This window comes from Phoca vitulina, unplaced genomic scaffold (genome assembly GCF_004348235.1).
Source record: "Phoca vitulina isolate PV1807 unplaced genomic scaffold, GSC_HSeal_1.0 scaffold11, whole genome shotgun sequence".
Classification (NCBI taxonomy): Eukaryota; Metazoa; Chordata; class Mammalia; order Carnivora; family Phocidae; genus Phoca; species Phoca vitulina.
The window spans coordinates 7,186,740-7,204,274 of NW_022589714.1; the positions used below are offsets into that span (position 1 = coordinate 7,186,740).

Consider the following 17,535-nt stretch of genomic DNA (forward strand, 5'->3'; position numbering starts at 1 on the left):
CACATTTTTCAATTTACTTGTGCCTCTGAAGTCATCAGCTTTTGCTATCTCAAGTGGACTGAAACACTGCTAGTCCTGATGCGGAAATCAGAGTACAGAAACAGAGCCAGTCATTATCTACAGAGCCTGTCAGTAATAAAGGGAGATGAGCTTCCTTTCCATGTGGCTGGAGCTTTCCATGCCCACTTTGTACACACTTATTTGATATATGAATTATACTTAAGGTCTTCCATTCCCTGATTTTAATCTACCCTGTTTCTTCGGCTGCAAAACAAGAAGATTCAAAGTGATCACCACTAAGATTCCTTCTAAATAGATCTAATTAATGGTTTTATTTTTGCAGTTATTTCACATTGTTCTCCATCATGCACCGTATATAGTCCAATGAAACTGGACTGTGCTCTTTTGCTAAATGCTGAATCACTCAACATACTGGCCCTCGTGGTTTTTTGCTCCTAAAATCCTGTTACCCAAATTCCTTTTGCTGTTCACAGAAATGCTAATTGCTTCCCAAAGCCCAACTCCAAAGCCCCTTCTTCCACTGAAGCTTTGCCATCCCCACCCTCAGAAAAACAGATCCACTCTTTCCTCTTCTTAGACCTCTGTAACACAGGATTTGTTCCTCTCAAGGTACAGACTTTATAGTTGCCGCTGACCCTCAGAACTTCTCCACCACTAGGGTATTCTTACTCACTCTGCATCTTTTCCCAACATTAAGTACGTTTTGCAAATAGTGAGCACAGAGACATCTGAAGTGATGCATGTGATCCACTGGTGCCTATAACGGGGTACACAATCCCCTGTCCTTTGTGCCCCACTCCTTTGCTGCTTGGAATCCCTTTCCCTTTCTCTTTCCCTTATGCCCTAAACATTAACCTCATCCTTTCTAAAGGAAAAATAAGGACACTAACATATTAAGTGTGCGGGGTACAATATTCTGTGCTGGGTACTTTACCTTGCTAGAGGCTATTTGTCAAAATATATCAATAGCCTTGGTATTCTCTGATCTCATGATTCTTCTGATGAATTTTTATCCTGTATAGAGAGGTACAGAACAACTTCTGATCACTATGCCAAACAGCAGGGGATTGGTTAAATAAATCATGGTATGCTTACATGACTGAATATAACGCAGCTATGAAAAGTCATGGTACAGTGCAGGTTTTCCCAACTGGCACTACTGCCATTTGGGGATGGATATTTCTTTGTAGCGAGAGGCTGTCCTGTGTGCTGTAGGAAGTTAGCAGCCTTCCTGGCCTCTACTAACTAGATGCCCTCCGTGGTGAGGATAAAAAAATGTTCTCAGACAAATGTTCTTCAGTTCTGCTGAAGTCATGGCGGGGGGTGGGGACAGGATGGGGGGAGTTGAGGTGGCAGCAAAAATTACTCCAGATGGAGAACCACTGGTTTAAAGTATTCCATACACAGAATAGGCATAATACACTAAGTAGAAAATATAGTTATAAAACATATAGTCAGTATGACTACATTGTTTAAAAAATGCAAAACAAAAAGATGAGTGTGTATACGTGCACACGTGTTTGTGTGTCAGAGAGAGACAGATAGCTTTACTAAAAGAAGGTTATTTTCTCCAAAAATGACTGCTCTGAAAGTAAAGGAAAACATTTGTTACATTTATATATTACAAAATGTGGCCCAGAAGACAATCTCGTTGTCAAGCTATCCCACCCCTCAAAAATCATTCTGCAAAAGCTGAGAACTCACACAGCTAGGGCATTCTGCTGGGATGGGACCTCATACATAACACCGTTCAGTAGTCAAGAGAAAGATAAGTGAAATTTAATTTGCATTCCAGTTTACATAGTAATTAGCTACATCTACTACCATACATATTTGCCTTCTGTTTTCTCTCAATTTTCTTAAGAAAAATAAATGTGTGAGATTTTGCTAGATCTGAAATGTTGTGAATGGAGTCTTAACTACTGGAGTTAAGAGTCAAGTGTAATAACATACTTGAACAAAATTCAACTAAGCTCTTTTCTGCTCAAATTTTATACTTAATGGAGGGGCGCCTGGGTGGCTCAGTCGTTAAGCGTCTGCCTTCGGCTCGGGTCATGATCCCAGGGTCCTGGGATCGAGCCCCGCATTGGACTCCCTGCTCCACGTACGGGAAGCCTGCTTCTCCCTCTCCCACTCCCCCTGCTTGTGTTCCCTCTCTCGCTGTGTCTCTCTCTGTCAAATAAATAAAATCTTTAAAAACAAAAAAAAATTTTATACTTAATGGAAATTTGATTGAAATAGAAATATCCCAAAAAAAGTGCTTATGATATACCTGTGTTTTGCACAATTCTATTGTCTAGCAATGGGGGTAAATGAAGAGATACATTCCATGGACTGCATTAGAAAATAAACCAACACAGTATCTTGTTCACTGTCGTACCCCTGTATACAGGCACATGGTAGAAGCTCACATGTATTCAGTGAATGAATGTTACAAATACGCTAATTCTGGGCTTGGCACTTACATATACACTACCTCATTGACCAAACAATTCTATGATGTAGGTATTGATATCCCTATTCTACAAATGGAAAAACCGGAGCCTTAAATGCTAACTGAAATACAGATGTGACTAACTAAAATAACCTTATATTAAATCTCAACTTTTACTTTCCTTTTTTGTATGGGACTCAATAATCAATAGTGCTACAAAACCCATCTACAAACTTTTATGGCTAGCTTTCTCATACAGCCTCAGAATATGGTAACATTGCTGACAAACACTCCAAAGCCATCTATACAAGCACAGCCTTTCTGTTTTCCAGTGAGGGCCCAACAGGAGTCTCCAGGGAGCATACGTTATACAACGTTAGACGTCAGCGCCAACAGAGTGCCTCATGCAAGGACAGCTATGTCTCCGAGAAGAGGAAGGAGGAGGTCAGTGAGGGGAGAAAGAGAAAGGGAGAGAGAGAGAGAGCACACACAGGAGTGAGAACGGAGAGCAAGAAGAGAAAGAAGGAGAAGAGGGAGGATAAAGGCAGGCCAGAAGTCAGAACACTAGCACTTCTCTCTGCAAGGCACCAGTTAGACCAGTCACCCAGATGTGAAAAAGGGGTCTTGCCTCACCTTCAACACTCCAGCCTATGTAATCCACCAACCCAAATTATGTAGACCAAAACAAAACGAAATGAAATGAAACACACTGTATATTCAGAGGCTGTCAACACATTTCTTTATACCAAATACTTCTTAAATCAAGTTTAACTCCTATTGGAAGACTAAATGGACAATGTCTGTTCATTCAAATAATGGTAAATGCATCTTCTTGTACAAGGAAACAATCTTAAAAAATAAATTTGTCAAAACACTGCCAGAAATACTTTTTTTAAAAACCTAAAGTTAAAAAGCCTAGCTATGCTGTTTAAATTATTTTAAATATTTGGTTAGGAAAACAGGAGCTCACACAGTTAATACAGAAACAAAACACAGGTAGGTAGAGTTCTTCTAAACCACAATTCAAATATCTTGAGGTAGGGCTTCCCAGTTTTCAAGGCAGTTATACAATCTTCTCTAATCCTCACATTACAGCCTTATGAAGTAAACAGGAAATATGTCATTATTTTATTTTGAAGATAAAGAGGCCCAAAGAGCTAAGTAATTTCTGAGTAAGTTCCAAGCTAGTGAAGAGCAGAATGAAAACTCAAAATTAGGGCTTTAGGCTTTTTGATACATGCTGCTTCTAATTTTCCACTTTGAAAACAGCAGAAAAGACACTTGTAAACCCAGGAATTTGTATTTCTCTAAACCATGCTCTAAACTGCCATATAACTACCAAAATAATAGTAAATGCTCTTAGAGGTTTATGGTTTAAGTATGTAAGAAGACTAAATACTTCAAGGATAAATAAGTTCGGGTCGTCCTTAACTTGTGAATGTTATTTATGAAGAGAGAAGGAAGAGGAGGATGGAGGAAAAGCCAGAGGCGGCCAAGCATTCCCTTAGCTAGGATGCTCAGAAAGTATGCACAAGAAACGGAGCCCCTGAACAGCTGAGTTTCTGACGTCTTTAACTCTAACTTTCAAAAGGCCTAGAATTTTATCTGTACTGTACGATCCTCAGCGTATTTACTTCATATATTTTGTGTGAAGTCCTTATAGAGCCCCGAATTTCTTAAAAATAGCTCTAGAAATGCTTTAGAAAGTATGACAGCTAGTCCAATTCACTCTTCTAAACAATTCCTTTAAAATTTCCTACCGCTTTTAAATCTGCTTAGGGCACATGGGGCACACGGCCATTTCAATCATCTTATTTCAGCTGGCTGTGCTAGGGCTTTTTTTAATGAAACAGATTTCCATGCTCTTTCATTTTACCACAGTTTGGCCTGACTCAAGCTCTTCTCTACTGCCTATCCCAGCAGTTTCCAAGGTGTGCACTGAGGACCACAGCCATTAATCAGTGTTAATGTAAATAGACAAAAATAAAGAAAATCTTAAAATCTTAACAATGTATAAGGAAGCCCCCATCTTGAAGTCACAATGGACATTAGCATATTAAAGGCTCTAAGAAATCCTGTACTAAAGAAAAATACTTATTTTTGCTTAGTCCATCTCATCACATTTATTTGATTTGTACCCACTATAACAAGAAAATCTTGAATTATCAAATTGGCTATACTATGTCATTTTCAATGAAACCCAACTCAGTATAAGTCACACAAACGTAAAGCCCAGTATATATTTTATTGATACATATATGATGTCATATTAATCTTATTGAAAGTATTTCTTTGGGGGAAGGGAATTAACATTGCTTACATTGAAAGAATTACTGATTAGCTTATTTTGTCTTTGAAGGAGCTTCCTGGCCAATTAAAAACTCCAATCAAAGAAGATAAGGCCTAGACTGACTACACATTTTTGAATATTGAAATGCAGAGCTAACACCAGTTTAATACCTTTTATCTTTAAATGCTAATTTCTCCAACTGGCTTCTCCAAATTATATCATCCTCTGTTTTATTGAAGAACATCAGCTTCACTTTCCTTAAAAGAAAAAACAACAACAACTCAAAAAGAACTATTTCGATTACATTAAACACACGCATGAAAGGAAAAGTCTAAACGTAAAGTGGCATGAAATGTTTTTTTAGTGCCAATTAGGTAACCAAAAGTATCAAAAATAAAAGAATCAAGTTAGTAAAACAGCTAGGACTGGAGGGCATCGGGTAAGAAATGGTAAATGAGGGAATGAGAATATGTCTATTAAGGTCCACTGAGTATTTAATTAATTTAGAACACCTCATACTAATCTAACAGCCTCACAAAGGACAGTAATTGAAGATAAAATTACATACCTGAGACCGGGTATGTTAGTCAAAGCATAATTCAGTATTTTAACCATTGGTGTGAAGCCTGTTCCAGCTGCCAATAAAAAGAGATCTTCTAATTCTCGGAACTGGGATATTTTAAAATTGCCCTCAGGATTGCTTACGGAAACAAAATCTCCTAAACAATGAAATACAAACTAAATCAGAAAAAAAAAAAAATCAGGGAAACGGAGGTTAAGCTACTTGAATTCAGAACACTGATGAGTAACAGGGTGAATGTATAACTTTCAGACTACAGCTTAGTCTTTAAAATGTATAAGGAGTTTTGGGAATACTCATTAAGCCCCCAAGTATACTCGGATTACGTCATTCTAACCAAATTAATAATGAGGCTTTATTATACTCATTTCCCATAATTATTTTCCCAAACCATCTGGAGTCTCTAATTTACAAAGTACTGACAAGTATTTAAGTAGAAGTTATCAGTAAAGAACTGATTGCTAAACTAAATTATAAGCACCTCGAAAGTAAAGTCCATGTATACCTGCCTTGCACAGTACAAGGTGGAGAATATATAACTCACTACTTTCGTATTGATTCATAGCCAGAGCAATAAAACTAGGAGAGAAAATTGAAATAGCAATGTATTCTACAGTCACATGTTAGTAAATGTGCTAATGTCACCTCCATCAAATCTTTGAAAAAAACCTATGATTAAAACAACAGCTGTTCTGAATTTAATGCCTATAAAAACAAAGACCAGAAATTGTACTTAGAGCATGTGACTTCTCAATCTAGAATAAGAATATTTGCAAAAAATCATTTGCAGTGCATTTGATATAATCACTATGTACCACTCATATAAGAGAACTGCCTTTAGGACATTTCAGAAATTTCCAATGTAATTTTTAAAATAAAAAAAATAAAGTTAAACATTTTTAAAACAATTTCAAATACTTTATTTTTTTTCAATGCTCATAAATTTTCCTTCTTGTCCATAGCAGGATAGTAAGAATCTTGCAGTAACTGATGAATTAAGTATTGGAAAGGAACAGACGCTCCCTGTTCTAGTTCAAAAGGACCATAAGATCAGAATATCTTCACGAAAAAGTAAGCTGGCTGTTTACTGGAGATGCCTCAAAGAATGAGGCTAACTTGAGAATTTTGTCAGCAGTCCAGTCTTTCCAATGTCAGAAAACTGATTAGGCTCGGCAAGGGACCTGATTTTAATCGAGTTCACGAGATATTAAAGTAGGCCTACCAGAACAGCAATTGACTTACAGAAGGCTATCTGCACCTAGCGACCTGAACCTTACATACCCCACCTGAGGCATCTCATTCCCAGTACCAGAACATTTGGAAGGCCAAAATAATCATAAAAGAGTTGCTTGGTGAACATGGAATTGAAACAAAGAAGTGGATAATTTCATAGGGCAGCTCATGTAGGCCGTGATGAGGCTTCATGAGTTAGCACTACCAAGCCAGTATGTCACCCTCTAAGTGACACAAGTATTTGCGCTATGTCTAGCTCCCCTGGATGAAGCTGAAAAAACACTGATCTTGTTCTTTGGGCTTTCCTTTTCCATGCTCCAGGCTAATTCTCCACCCTGCTCTGTTCACACAACCTCTATAAATAGGGTATAACAACATGGGTTCAGTTTCCACATGCTATATTACAATCATGCGTCAGTCTACCACAAGATGATAGTCACCTTCGCTAGATTTGCAGGCATTCCAAGATTCTTTAGGTTCACATTTATATTCAGTATTTTGATTTATGTAATCAAAGAGGACTAATCACATCCATCATGTAAAGACTGGCTTAACTTTCAAAATGCAACAAATTTTCTTTATTTCCAAATTTTAGTGACCTACTTCACTGGTACTTGATGTTACTGCTAAAGCTGTGTTAGAAATGGGAAGAGCACTTTTACTGTTAAACAAAAGGCAGTGAAAAGTTGCAGATGCAGAAAAAGGAACAGAAACAGGAACAGGGGTCTTGACATCTTAATAGATGTCATTATAGTCTTTTTATTAGTTCTTTCAAAGTACATTTATTGAGACCCTATTATGTGCCAATTGCCATGCTAGGTATGGGAACTACAAAGATAACACAATCTTTACCCTCAAACTCAAAGTTCTGTAAAGAAGGAATGTTATTTATTCCTATCCTAGAGCTATGAACAAAGTGTTAGTTACTGAGGGGTTCAGGAGAAAGGAGGCTTCATAAAGGACATGATATTTTGTTTTGGTCTTTAAAAAAAAAGGCTACCTGACAGGTAGAGAAAGGTACATGCATGTAGGAGGCACCTGCATGTACCTATGAATGAGGATGATAAATTGTGGAACTCTGAATAGTATTCACACAAGTAGTTACATGGAGAGATGAAGCTGGAGAGATCAGGAAAGTCTGTGCTGACATAATGACATGCAGAGGACTTAATCAGTTAAGTAATGGACACGCATCAGAATTTTCAAAGCTGCAGAACAACCTGATTAAATCTATCCTCAGGGTAGTTTGGAGATGCAGATAAACAGAAAGAGAAAGACACAGTTAGAGGCAACTGAGAGAGACAGAGGTCATGAGAGAAATGATGAAGTCTGAGAGGGTGGCAGAAGGGATAGAAAGGAATGAGTAACAAGTGACTAGAACTTAGTGGCAGACAGGACTGGGAGGGCAAAAATGGAGTCAAGAATGACTCAAGCCTGCAGACTGGGTCCAGGACGCACAGTGATGCTGTAAATAATAAAAATGAGGAATGTGGGAGTAAGGATAGGTTGGGTGGGACAAAGAGAACATGACTTCAGTTGTAGACATGTTGAATTTCATTATTTCATGGACTCCCACATGTAGATAACTAGAAGACAGTGTATGTAACATGTGATCCAATCTAGAACACAAATGAGGTTAAAAAACGAATACTAACCAATATGAAGATGATCAAGCTCTGGTGTGAAGAGTCCAGCAGGATAGATTTTGATCAAAAAGTAGATGTATTTATTGTTGAGAAGAACCGGTTCCTTGAACTCTGAGAGTAAGAAATCACATACAGGTGTATATGGCTTCACAATTTCAGTACCTAGAAGAAGTCATGACAAAGAAATTCCATTCTAAAAATCTCCAAAGCTCTGAATAATGATCAAACATACTAATTTTATGATGCTATCAGTACATATTTAAAACTGTACATCTAATGTATATATAATTCTAAGTATATTTTCTATATATAGTATGTGTGTGTGTGTAAATATATCCCAAGCCTATGCATGCCGAAATAATTTACACAAATCAATACTTTACACATCATATAAACAATGTATTTTTATTAAGTGTGGCATAAGATGATAGGGATTTATGGTAATAAACTTAGACAACCATCTGTTCTATCAGGATATAAACTTTGTAATGGGCTACAAAAAAAAGGCATCAAAAGTTTACACAGAGATATAAGAAAGTACTTACATAATAATTTTAATTATGTACCAAATTTTTAACAATGGTTACTGATAGCCACGGGGATCATTTGGGTTGAGAAAGGGAAGAATTTCACTTTACTTTATATATTTTGAATTGTTTTAATGTTTTAAAATATGTTACTTTGGCAACTGAAGGAAAAAATATTAATCCAACTAGCTCTAAGAATATAATATTAAAAAAAACAGGATAAATTTAATAAGAATTCATGTTATATTTTTAGCTAGCCAAATTCCATAGAAAGAGGAGTCACCACAATTGAAAAGACCAACATTTTCTACATGGCTCCTTGACATATACAGAATTAATCTACCTGTAAATTCTAATCCATTGACAGTAACTGCGCTGGGGAGCATACCAGCTATTGAATGACACCTGGCACTGGTGACGATGAAGGGAGGAACTTCCTAGAGCTGTGGTGGTATGTTGTACCGACCAAGTCCTGGCTGGCAGTTGGCTAGACTGACTGCAGGAAACACTGAGAACTGATGTGAGAATGTGGCCTTCTGCAGCTTTGAAAGGCCAAGAAAATGTTAGACGTGGCTAAGAAGAGCATTTAAAACAAGTACATAAGGTAACTTCAGGATGAAAACGAGGGGAAAAATTCCCAGTAAGGAGTATCTTTATAGAGCTGCTTATCCCGGTGGCAGATGGAAGGAAATCATTTATAATCATGCACTCCTTTTGAATTTTATAAATTCAACTCTATAATGACACAAGCAGACGTGGCTCCAACACGTTGGAACGCTGCATCTACAAACCTAGAACTGGGCTATCACTCACTCAGCTGCCAGAAACATGTATTAAGAACCTAAACGGGTACTTCCCAAAAGATTAGTACTGATTTGGAACTGCTTTTAAATAAAGAAAATGTTTCCCCAAAGCCTCTATTACCTTACCTGTAATAGTTAGCTTGAGGTAAACATGTTGCCCAACTGGCACCTGAAGATGAGTGCTTGGTGGTAGCATCAGGCAGAAAAGCTTCGTATCATGAGTAACGCCTTCCTTGGAAATTAACTGGCACTTTCTGTAGTACAAACCTAGAAAGCGATTCATTTTCTCTTATCGATGAGTAAATTAAGTAAGAAGTAACACCAGACCCGCTAAGTGAAAGCACAGATTCAGCTTCAACGCTTTCACAAGCTTGAAATTCACTAAAATGCCTACGCACTTTAAAAATTCATCAGTAGTCTGAAAATCTTACAGTTGGAATTTCATTTTATTTCCTGAGATACCTATTTTCTAAAACCTGCCAGTACTTCTGTAGGTTGAAAAACAAACTATTAAGTGAGTCTTATTTCCTCATATCTAATTATAGCATAGTAAAAGCATTACATTTTAAGAAGTTAAAACCTAATTTATTTCTTCATAAATTCACTTTTTAAATAATTTCATCTTTTAAGCCGATTACTCACAGCTATATAACTACATTACAGATGTGAAAAATATTTGATAATCAAGAAATCTACATTCTAAAGTCTTTTCTTACAGCGTGGTCTTAAAATTCAAGTATTTAAGGTTTAACAATATTAGTACTATGAAATAATTTTGATAAACGCAGGAAAAATAAACACTCTTTCTCTATGTTGTGTATAAATTATAGAACATTTTAACTGTCAAGAAATGATTAAAACAAAAAAAATAAAATTTTATGTTTAAGGGTGTAAGTTTTCATTACCTGGAAAATTAATTTAAGTGAAAAATGAAAATTCCCAGTTTGTGCTACTAATATACAAATAAATAAAAAGGAACAAACTGTTTCCATAAGTACTGAAAATATTTAAAATTAATATCCCAAGCTCAGGAAATATGTATTATTTGTATACAGAGCAAGAGAATACTATTTAAGTTAGAAGAACTTGTTATAGAAATTCTGAAAGCATTAATATTTTCACTTACAAAACTCTTGTGGACATAAACAGCATGCCAGACTAGACTAATGATACTGGTTTGTTTTGTTATTTCCTGTCTTACAAAACAGCATTTACAGAGATGGAAAGGAATCAACTCTGATAATGTATTTCTTAACCTAATTATTCTCACTTTTTTTTTTAACCTAAAAATATTTAAGTAAGCACAGATTTACTCCAGATTATAGGAAAAGTGAAGGCCCAACACTTAATAATCAATGGTTTGTGGAAAACTAAAATTCACTTATAATCCTAAGAAATCATTTTGGGCATGGTTTCATCCAACTTCTCTTCTTCCCTTGTCCCTTCGGGCCCTAAAGACCCTGGTCACTAAATCTTTCCACCTGCCCCCCTGGTAGCTCAGTACACACATAAATTTAGAGTGCAGCATAACACACCAAAACCAAGGGGCATTACTGAAGTCACCTCATTCTAGTGCCAAGGCATAGCTCAGACCAGATTACAGCTAAAGGAATCACTGTAAAGTTATCCTAGAACACCTAATCCAGTATTAGACTGACAAAGGATCAATGGACATAGGCTCATCTAGAAGGAGAAATGAAGGTTCAAATGATCTCCTCGTCCCTTCCTTTCTGGGACCCAGAGTGAGAACACAATCAGAGACCCACATACTATATGTCTAAACATGTAAAAGTTATAAATCAGATGAATAACAGTTAAATAAAATATGTTCTTTGCTGTACCTTGAAATATACCTTCAAAATGTCCTAGAAGGTTAGGTTCAAATTCAGGATTCTTGAACTCCTCAGAGTTCTATGCAGGAAGATGGCAGAGGGATGAGAGCCCCCCCGCCACCCCCTTCTTCTCTCACCTCAGGCTCTGCCTGATACTGAGTGGAGCTTTATGCAGGTGTGGACATACCAGCCCATATGTTTAAGTTCATCCTCTTGCTTTCCTCATAAACAGCCTTGGCCACTCCTTGAATGCAAGGGGAGTTGGGGCCATTTGAGCAGGAATTCTGGGTTCCAGATACTTAGCATGCAGTTGTTGAAGGAAAGAGGGTGAACTGAGGTGGACATTTCTTGGCCTTGCATACTTCTCATCCTGTGGGAGGGGCGTGACCAGAAGAGAGGAGGAGTTCTCTAAGTCTGGAGTCCAGGGCAGGGTCTGAGGGTCTTTAGTGCTCTCTTACAATGACATTGAATGCATGCCCTTCTGAAAACGTTACTGCTGGCTGAAAAGGTTCATGTTCTGACTTGACAATTTCAACTCTAGCATTTGCCAGAAAGGATTTGCTGCAGGAGGTATGCATCTCCTCAATTATATTTCAAACACAATGAAAGCCCGGGTTACAGTAATTTATGGACACTTCTTTTTAAGTTCATAGAGTATTCTTGCTATTTAACACCCAAAAGATAATTTCAACATCTTGCCTATAAGTCTGCCATAATTTCAAAGAACATCCAGGTTCTAAAAGTTTAGGAAACACTAAAGACAGTTTTCATCTTTTAATTACACCGAGGAGAGAGACGGCACAGACAGATGGCCGTGAAATATATGAGAAAAGACCGGAAGGAGACACGCTGGCTACTTCAGGCTGCACAGTGCCATTATTTAAGTGTCAGGTTTTTGGCTTTGTAAGCATAAATAATTATACAAGAAAATGAGAAACTGAAATAAATATAAGATGGTGAAAGAGAAGCATAAGACAGAAAAATTTCTGTCCCAAACACCTAACTTCTCTTAATAACATACATATGATATTACTCAGGGTAATACTGAAATAGTAAGGATAATATGATTAATTTGGGCATACTCTTTTCTTCTGGCTGAAAAGAAACTGTATTTTTCCTTCTAAAGAACAGAATTTCACAAGGCTCGAGTCTAGACTAAGTCTTCAGTGGGAGAGAGAACACAAAGAGAACCCTGGTTACGAGTCCACACTGCCTTCCATCTGGTCTTCAACTCCTACTTGAACTTAGTACACTTTTAAAGCACCTATCCACTCTTACTTTCCCTACTGGAAACAGAGGCTTAGAGAAGTTAAATAGCTTGTGCAAGGTCACAGAGCAGCTCGAGAAGATGTGGGAAGAGGCAAGATGGGATTAGAGTTTCTTGTTCCAGTTCATCGGCTTTGTTCAAAAAGTGAGAAGCCACTGTTCTAGACTGGCTTATGGTTTGGTGTCTTCCTCCCTGTTCTAACCATGTCAGTTCAAGCACAAATACTTATAGATTATCCCTCCATCCTTTACAACTTCCTACTAACTATTTAATGTACAGATTAAGGAATCAGTTCAGCAAGTCAAGATTCATCCCAGGTATATCTCTTCTTGAATATTCCCATTCTCTACTATTCTCATCAACCACACTTTTTCTTAGCACTCATTACTACTTTTGATCACCTAAATGTCATTTACTTACCTCCTAATTTGCAATCTACCTTTACTCATTTATTCCTCCAAGATCTTCCCGAACCAATGTAGGGCAACCAATTAGTGGGACCACACACTTAAAAATGCAGTCCATGGAAAAGAGACAACCCCAAACATACTAACATCTATAATAGTTAAAAACATATTTATGTACATACCTAGATATATCCACACAGAAAAAAACACAACCTACAGCCATTCAATACAATAGACATTCCACTCAGAATCTGTCATAGTTCACATAGCAGGGGCCAGGATGATTTAGCCTAGCTAGCTATTTCTACCAAGACAGTGATCTTGATGAGCAATGAACCTGACTGCAGGGATGATGTCCAGAACACTTGAGTATAAACTATTTTCAAGCACTGTACAAATGTTTAACATTTTGACTACTGATAAAATAATTCAAACTTATGAAGTTATTAGAACATCTTCCTATACTGAAGATACAACAAAGTTGGAATATTACTCTTAAAAGAATTACATAACTGCACTTATTTTGTTGTTTTTAAAAAATTATTGAGGCTTTTCACTAATTTTGATAAAGCTTCCACTTAATCTCTAGTAGTTTAAATATCCTCACTCAAACCACTCTGTATATATGAATAAGAACACACAGGCTGCCTGGGTGGTTCAGTCAGTTAAGCATCTGACTCTTGATTTTGGCTCAGATCATGATCTCAGGGTCGTGAGATCAAGCCCCACGTTGGCCTCTGTGCTGGGTGTGAAGTCTGCTCAAGATTCTCTTTCTGTCCCTCCCACCCCATTCTCTCTCTCTCTCTCTCTCTCTTAAAAAAAAAAAAAAGAATACATCCACAACTGGTCTTCAAACACTAAGGATGATAAATAACTGTGGATACATGTCTATTCATATATTAGAATAAAACACAATGAAAGAGAATGCTCAAAGACTGAGAATTCTCATACATAATTGTTAAATTAGTATTATCAAATCAACAGTAAAGCACAGATTCCTTTTTGTTTTAGCTATTGTTAAAAATATTCCTAAAGTTATAAAGATGTTTTACTACCTCAGACTGATGGGAACTGAATCTTTCAAGGTGAGGATTTTGTGGAGTTAAACATAGGAGAAAGGCAGCTCTTTCTCCAAGACTAGATTCAATGGAGTCTTAGACCAACACACCATTTAGCAAGACTGTCACTAAATTTGAACACCTCTATACCTATCACCTTTCCTCTCTTGTTCTGTAACTAATAATGCAGCCAACACTGTATATTCAAGTGCCTGAATCACCTGAATTCTAAGGTTTTAAACTTCTTCCATTTTATCTTTTAATTCAGTAAATAATTTCTTACTCAGTTAGAGTCTGCCCCATCTACTCTGTGTTTCTTCAGATTTCACATTTGGGCCATTCGAACAGAGACGAAAAAAGACAGCAAGAATGCCAAAGCATTGTATGGTTACTGAGTATGCAACAACTTCACGTGTGCCGGGCAGAGGAGAGAACTGAAGAGAACAAAGCACAGGGAAGTTTTTCTTTGCTACTTGCAGTACTTCTTCATTTCTAGTAATTTTGAATGCTTATTTTAGGCAGCAAAGAAACACGGATGTATAGGCAAAGATTGGGGAGAGGTGTGGGCTGGCTCTTCTTACACCTGCAAGATGGTCTAGTCCATGGTGAGCAAGCAGCTTGCCTGCAGAATCACGGGCCCTACAGAAAGGCTCAATTAAAGGATTGCTTAGAGTGTGTCCACAAGCACATTTACGAGTACAGACAGTACACCTCGGGGTGTGTGTGTGTGTGTGTGTGTGTGTGTGTGTGATCCGCATTTAAGAAGCCATTATGAAAGTATAGGTCAAACCGTGCAAAACTGTCAGCTTCCTAGGTTAAAAATAGTAAAATATCAACAATTTCACGTAGTTCAACTTAGATTAAAAAGAGTAAAGTTACAGATTCAATACATATATTTAGCATAAAGGTTTATAAGTGGCTGCTGACATCAAAATTGTGACAAAATTTTTTAAACTCTTCTTTACAATTTTGTATCCTGATGTTCATTTACTGAGGTGTTTGTTGGCAAATCTATAAAACTAACTGTCTCATGATCAAAGGCCCCACAGTAAAGGCAACTGCAATTAAAATAAAATTTTAGGTTGGCTGCAGAAAGAGTAACCCAATTACCTATCAGTTGCTGACCCTTAATAGACAAACAAGGTCCTCAGCCATCACACACACACACACACACACTATTCACTCATAATCGTCACCTCTGGGGGAGAAAATGGGAAGCATCCAACTTAAAAATGGTAGTCTAGTTCCACTGATACTATTGCATTTGGATTAAAGGTTAAAATGAAGTAGTTTCTCTTCTCTAATTATGTTCTTTGCTTTATTTTAATCTTTTGTGTAAGTAAATTCTAGATTTGCCATGAGAAGGTATCACATTAAAAGTTTTAGATTTACATGCTTATTTTCAAACAAACTTCATTTAGCTAAGAAATTTTAATAAGAGTAAATCAGCATGCTAGTATTGTAAGAGTCAATAATTTTAACATACTGAAAACCCAGGACCATGTGATGGACTGTAAACATTTGACATTACTGACAGCAACTTAATTGTAATAATTTGATGATGTAAGTGTTCAGCTTTGTTAGTGACTAATTGACAATTTCTGTCATGAGTTAAGGAGTGGAAAGAACAAAGAAGAAATTATCTTTGCTAATTCAGTCACATAAGTAAACACATCCCCTAAACTCTGAGTCTTTTTCCAAAGTGGAAAACCCAATTCAATGAAAAATACCTGCATTGCTTCAATTTCAGACAAGAAAGCTAAAACTAACTGTGGTGGTTCATGACTCAAGCAGAAATTTATGGCAGAGACAAAAGAGTTCAGGGAAAGCCTTGGGAAATTACTGAGAAAACCTGAGTGATGCTCATTTTAACAATTTCCAAATGGAGGTCACCCTTTATTCTTAGTATCATTTATTTCTTGGACTTGGCTTTTATCTGGTTTGCTATGATTTTTCAATCACTAGATAGACAATATCAGGGCAAGAGATTTCACTTTAATAATATCTCTTTTCATTCTTACTGTCTTTTATCTATTTTCTTCTGATCTGCTGGATCACACTATTATTCCTCTATGTTCTCTCTCCCTTCCTAATACCGCAAAATTCAGACCTCTGCTCCCATAAAAGAATTCTATTTGGACCTTTCCCCACTTGTGGCTTACATTTTTCTTTCTCTACAACCTGCAAAATGCTGGCACAGTAAGTACCTAGTAACAATTTGAAGCTCTTCCTGGAAAACCCTTCATAGTTTCTTGTTATTTGTTTGAAAGTTATTTTCACAACATTGCTTGAAATTCACCTCTTTCAGGGAGTCACTCACAATAAAACTCATCCACATCTGTTTGCTTGGGGTTACCTTGGAATATGCTCAGTCTGTACTACAGAACTTGCTCTTGTTAGTCTGTCGCTTTATAAAAAAGTATTCTTCAGTCTCATGTCAGTGTATGTTCTTTCAATTGGGAAAATAATTAACACAGTGCCTAAAACAGCTTTCTACTCACAATGTCTACCCAAAATAATGCTACCTGATAACTTTTCTGAAATTAAATATTATCCACAAATATAACTTTGTAATTTTTAAAATATTTATAATAATTTTAAATATTTAAAGACGCTAAAGTGAATACGTGCAGTTAATTCCTTCTAACTCCCCTAAAATAATAGCAAAGGGGTGTGTGTGTGTGTGTTTGGTTGTTTTTTAAGGCATAAGCCTGCAAGCACAGAAAGAATGGAAATAAGAAAAAGCAACAAAACTTTAGGAGCTGACAAGGCAAAGAAATGACTGGTAACTGACTCAGCAGACTCAATAATGCTGATCTTAAATTAGAAGTAAAGAAAACCAAGATTTGACTCACTTGTAACAAAAAAATCCCTGAAGGCTCAGAAATTGGCAGGACCAGTTATATCTGGAATCAGAGTGAAGGTGTAGCTGAACAACCACTTTCTGGGTGAAAGTTCATTTAAAAAATCTAGATGCTCCCACCCGTCACCTTTTCTGAAGTCTTCCCCTACTTAACATAGCCACATGACTGACCCTCTCCTATTCCGGGAAAACATTAGAAGTGTACTCTCTAGAGTGGGTAAAACAAAGGGTCTCTGGATTGGGTATATGTTATAGGCTGAATTGTGTTCCCCTCAATTTTCCTATGTTGAAGCTGTAACCCCCAGTACCTCACAATGTGACTACTTGGAGACAGGTTCTTTTAAAAAGTGAAAATAAGGTCATTAGTGGGAGTGATCCCTAATCCAATATGATTGATAACTTTGTAAAAAGAGGCAATCAGGGGCACAGACACACAGAGGGAAGATAATATGAAGATGGCCACCTACAAGCCAAGGACAGAAGCATCAGACGGAACTAACTTTGCCAACATCTTGATCTTGGACTTCTGGCCTCTAGATTGAGAAAATAAATTTCTGTTATCAGGCCACCCAGT

General features: G+C 37.0%; 1 protein-coding gene across 7 annotated transcripts in view; it reads right to left on the reverse strand.

Moving 5' to 3' along the window:
• LOC116635429 (cytochrome b5 reductase 4) overlaps window positions 1-17,535 on the reverse strand; it is an 88,935-nt gene that overhangs the window by 9,520 nt on the left and 61,880 nt on the right. For all 7 annotated transcript variants that reach the window (XM_032409357.1, XM_032409356.1, XM_032409351.1 and 4 more), the window contains 4 exons: window positions 9,661-9,801; window positions 8,214-8,366; window positions 5,314-5,464; window positions 4,916-5,002 (listed from right to left, as the gene is read on the reverse strand). In XM_032409357.1, the coding sequence (XP_032265248.1) occupies window positions 4,916-5,002; window positions 5,314-5,464; window positions 8,214-8,366; window positions 9,661-9,801 (532 nt within the window). The remainder of the gene's footprint in view (window positions 1-4,915; window positions 5,003-5,313; window positions 5,465-8,213; window positions 8,367-9,660; window positions 9,802-17,535) is intronic.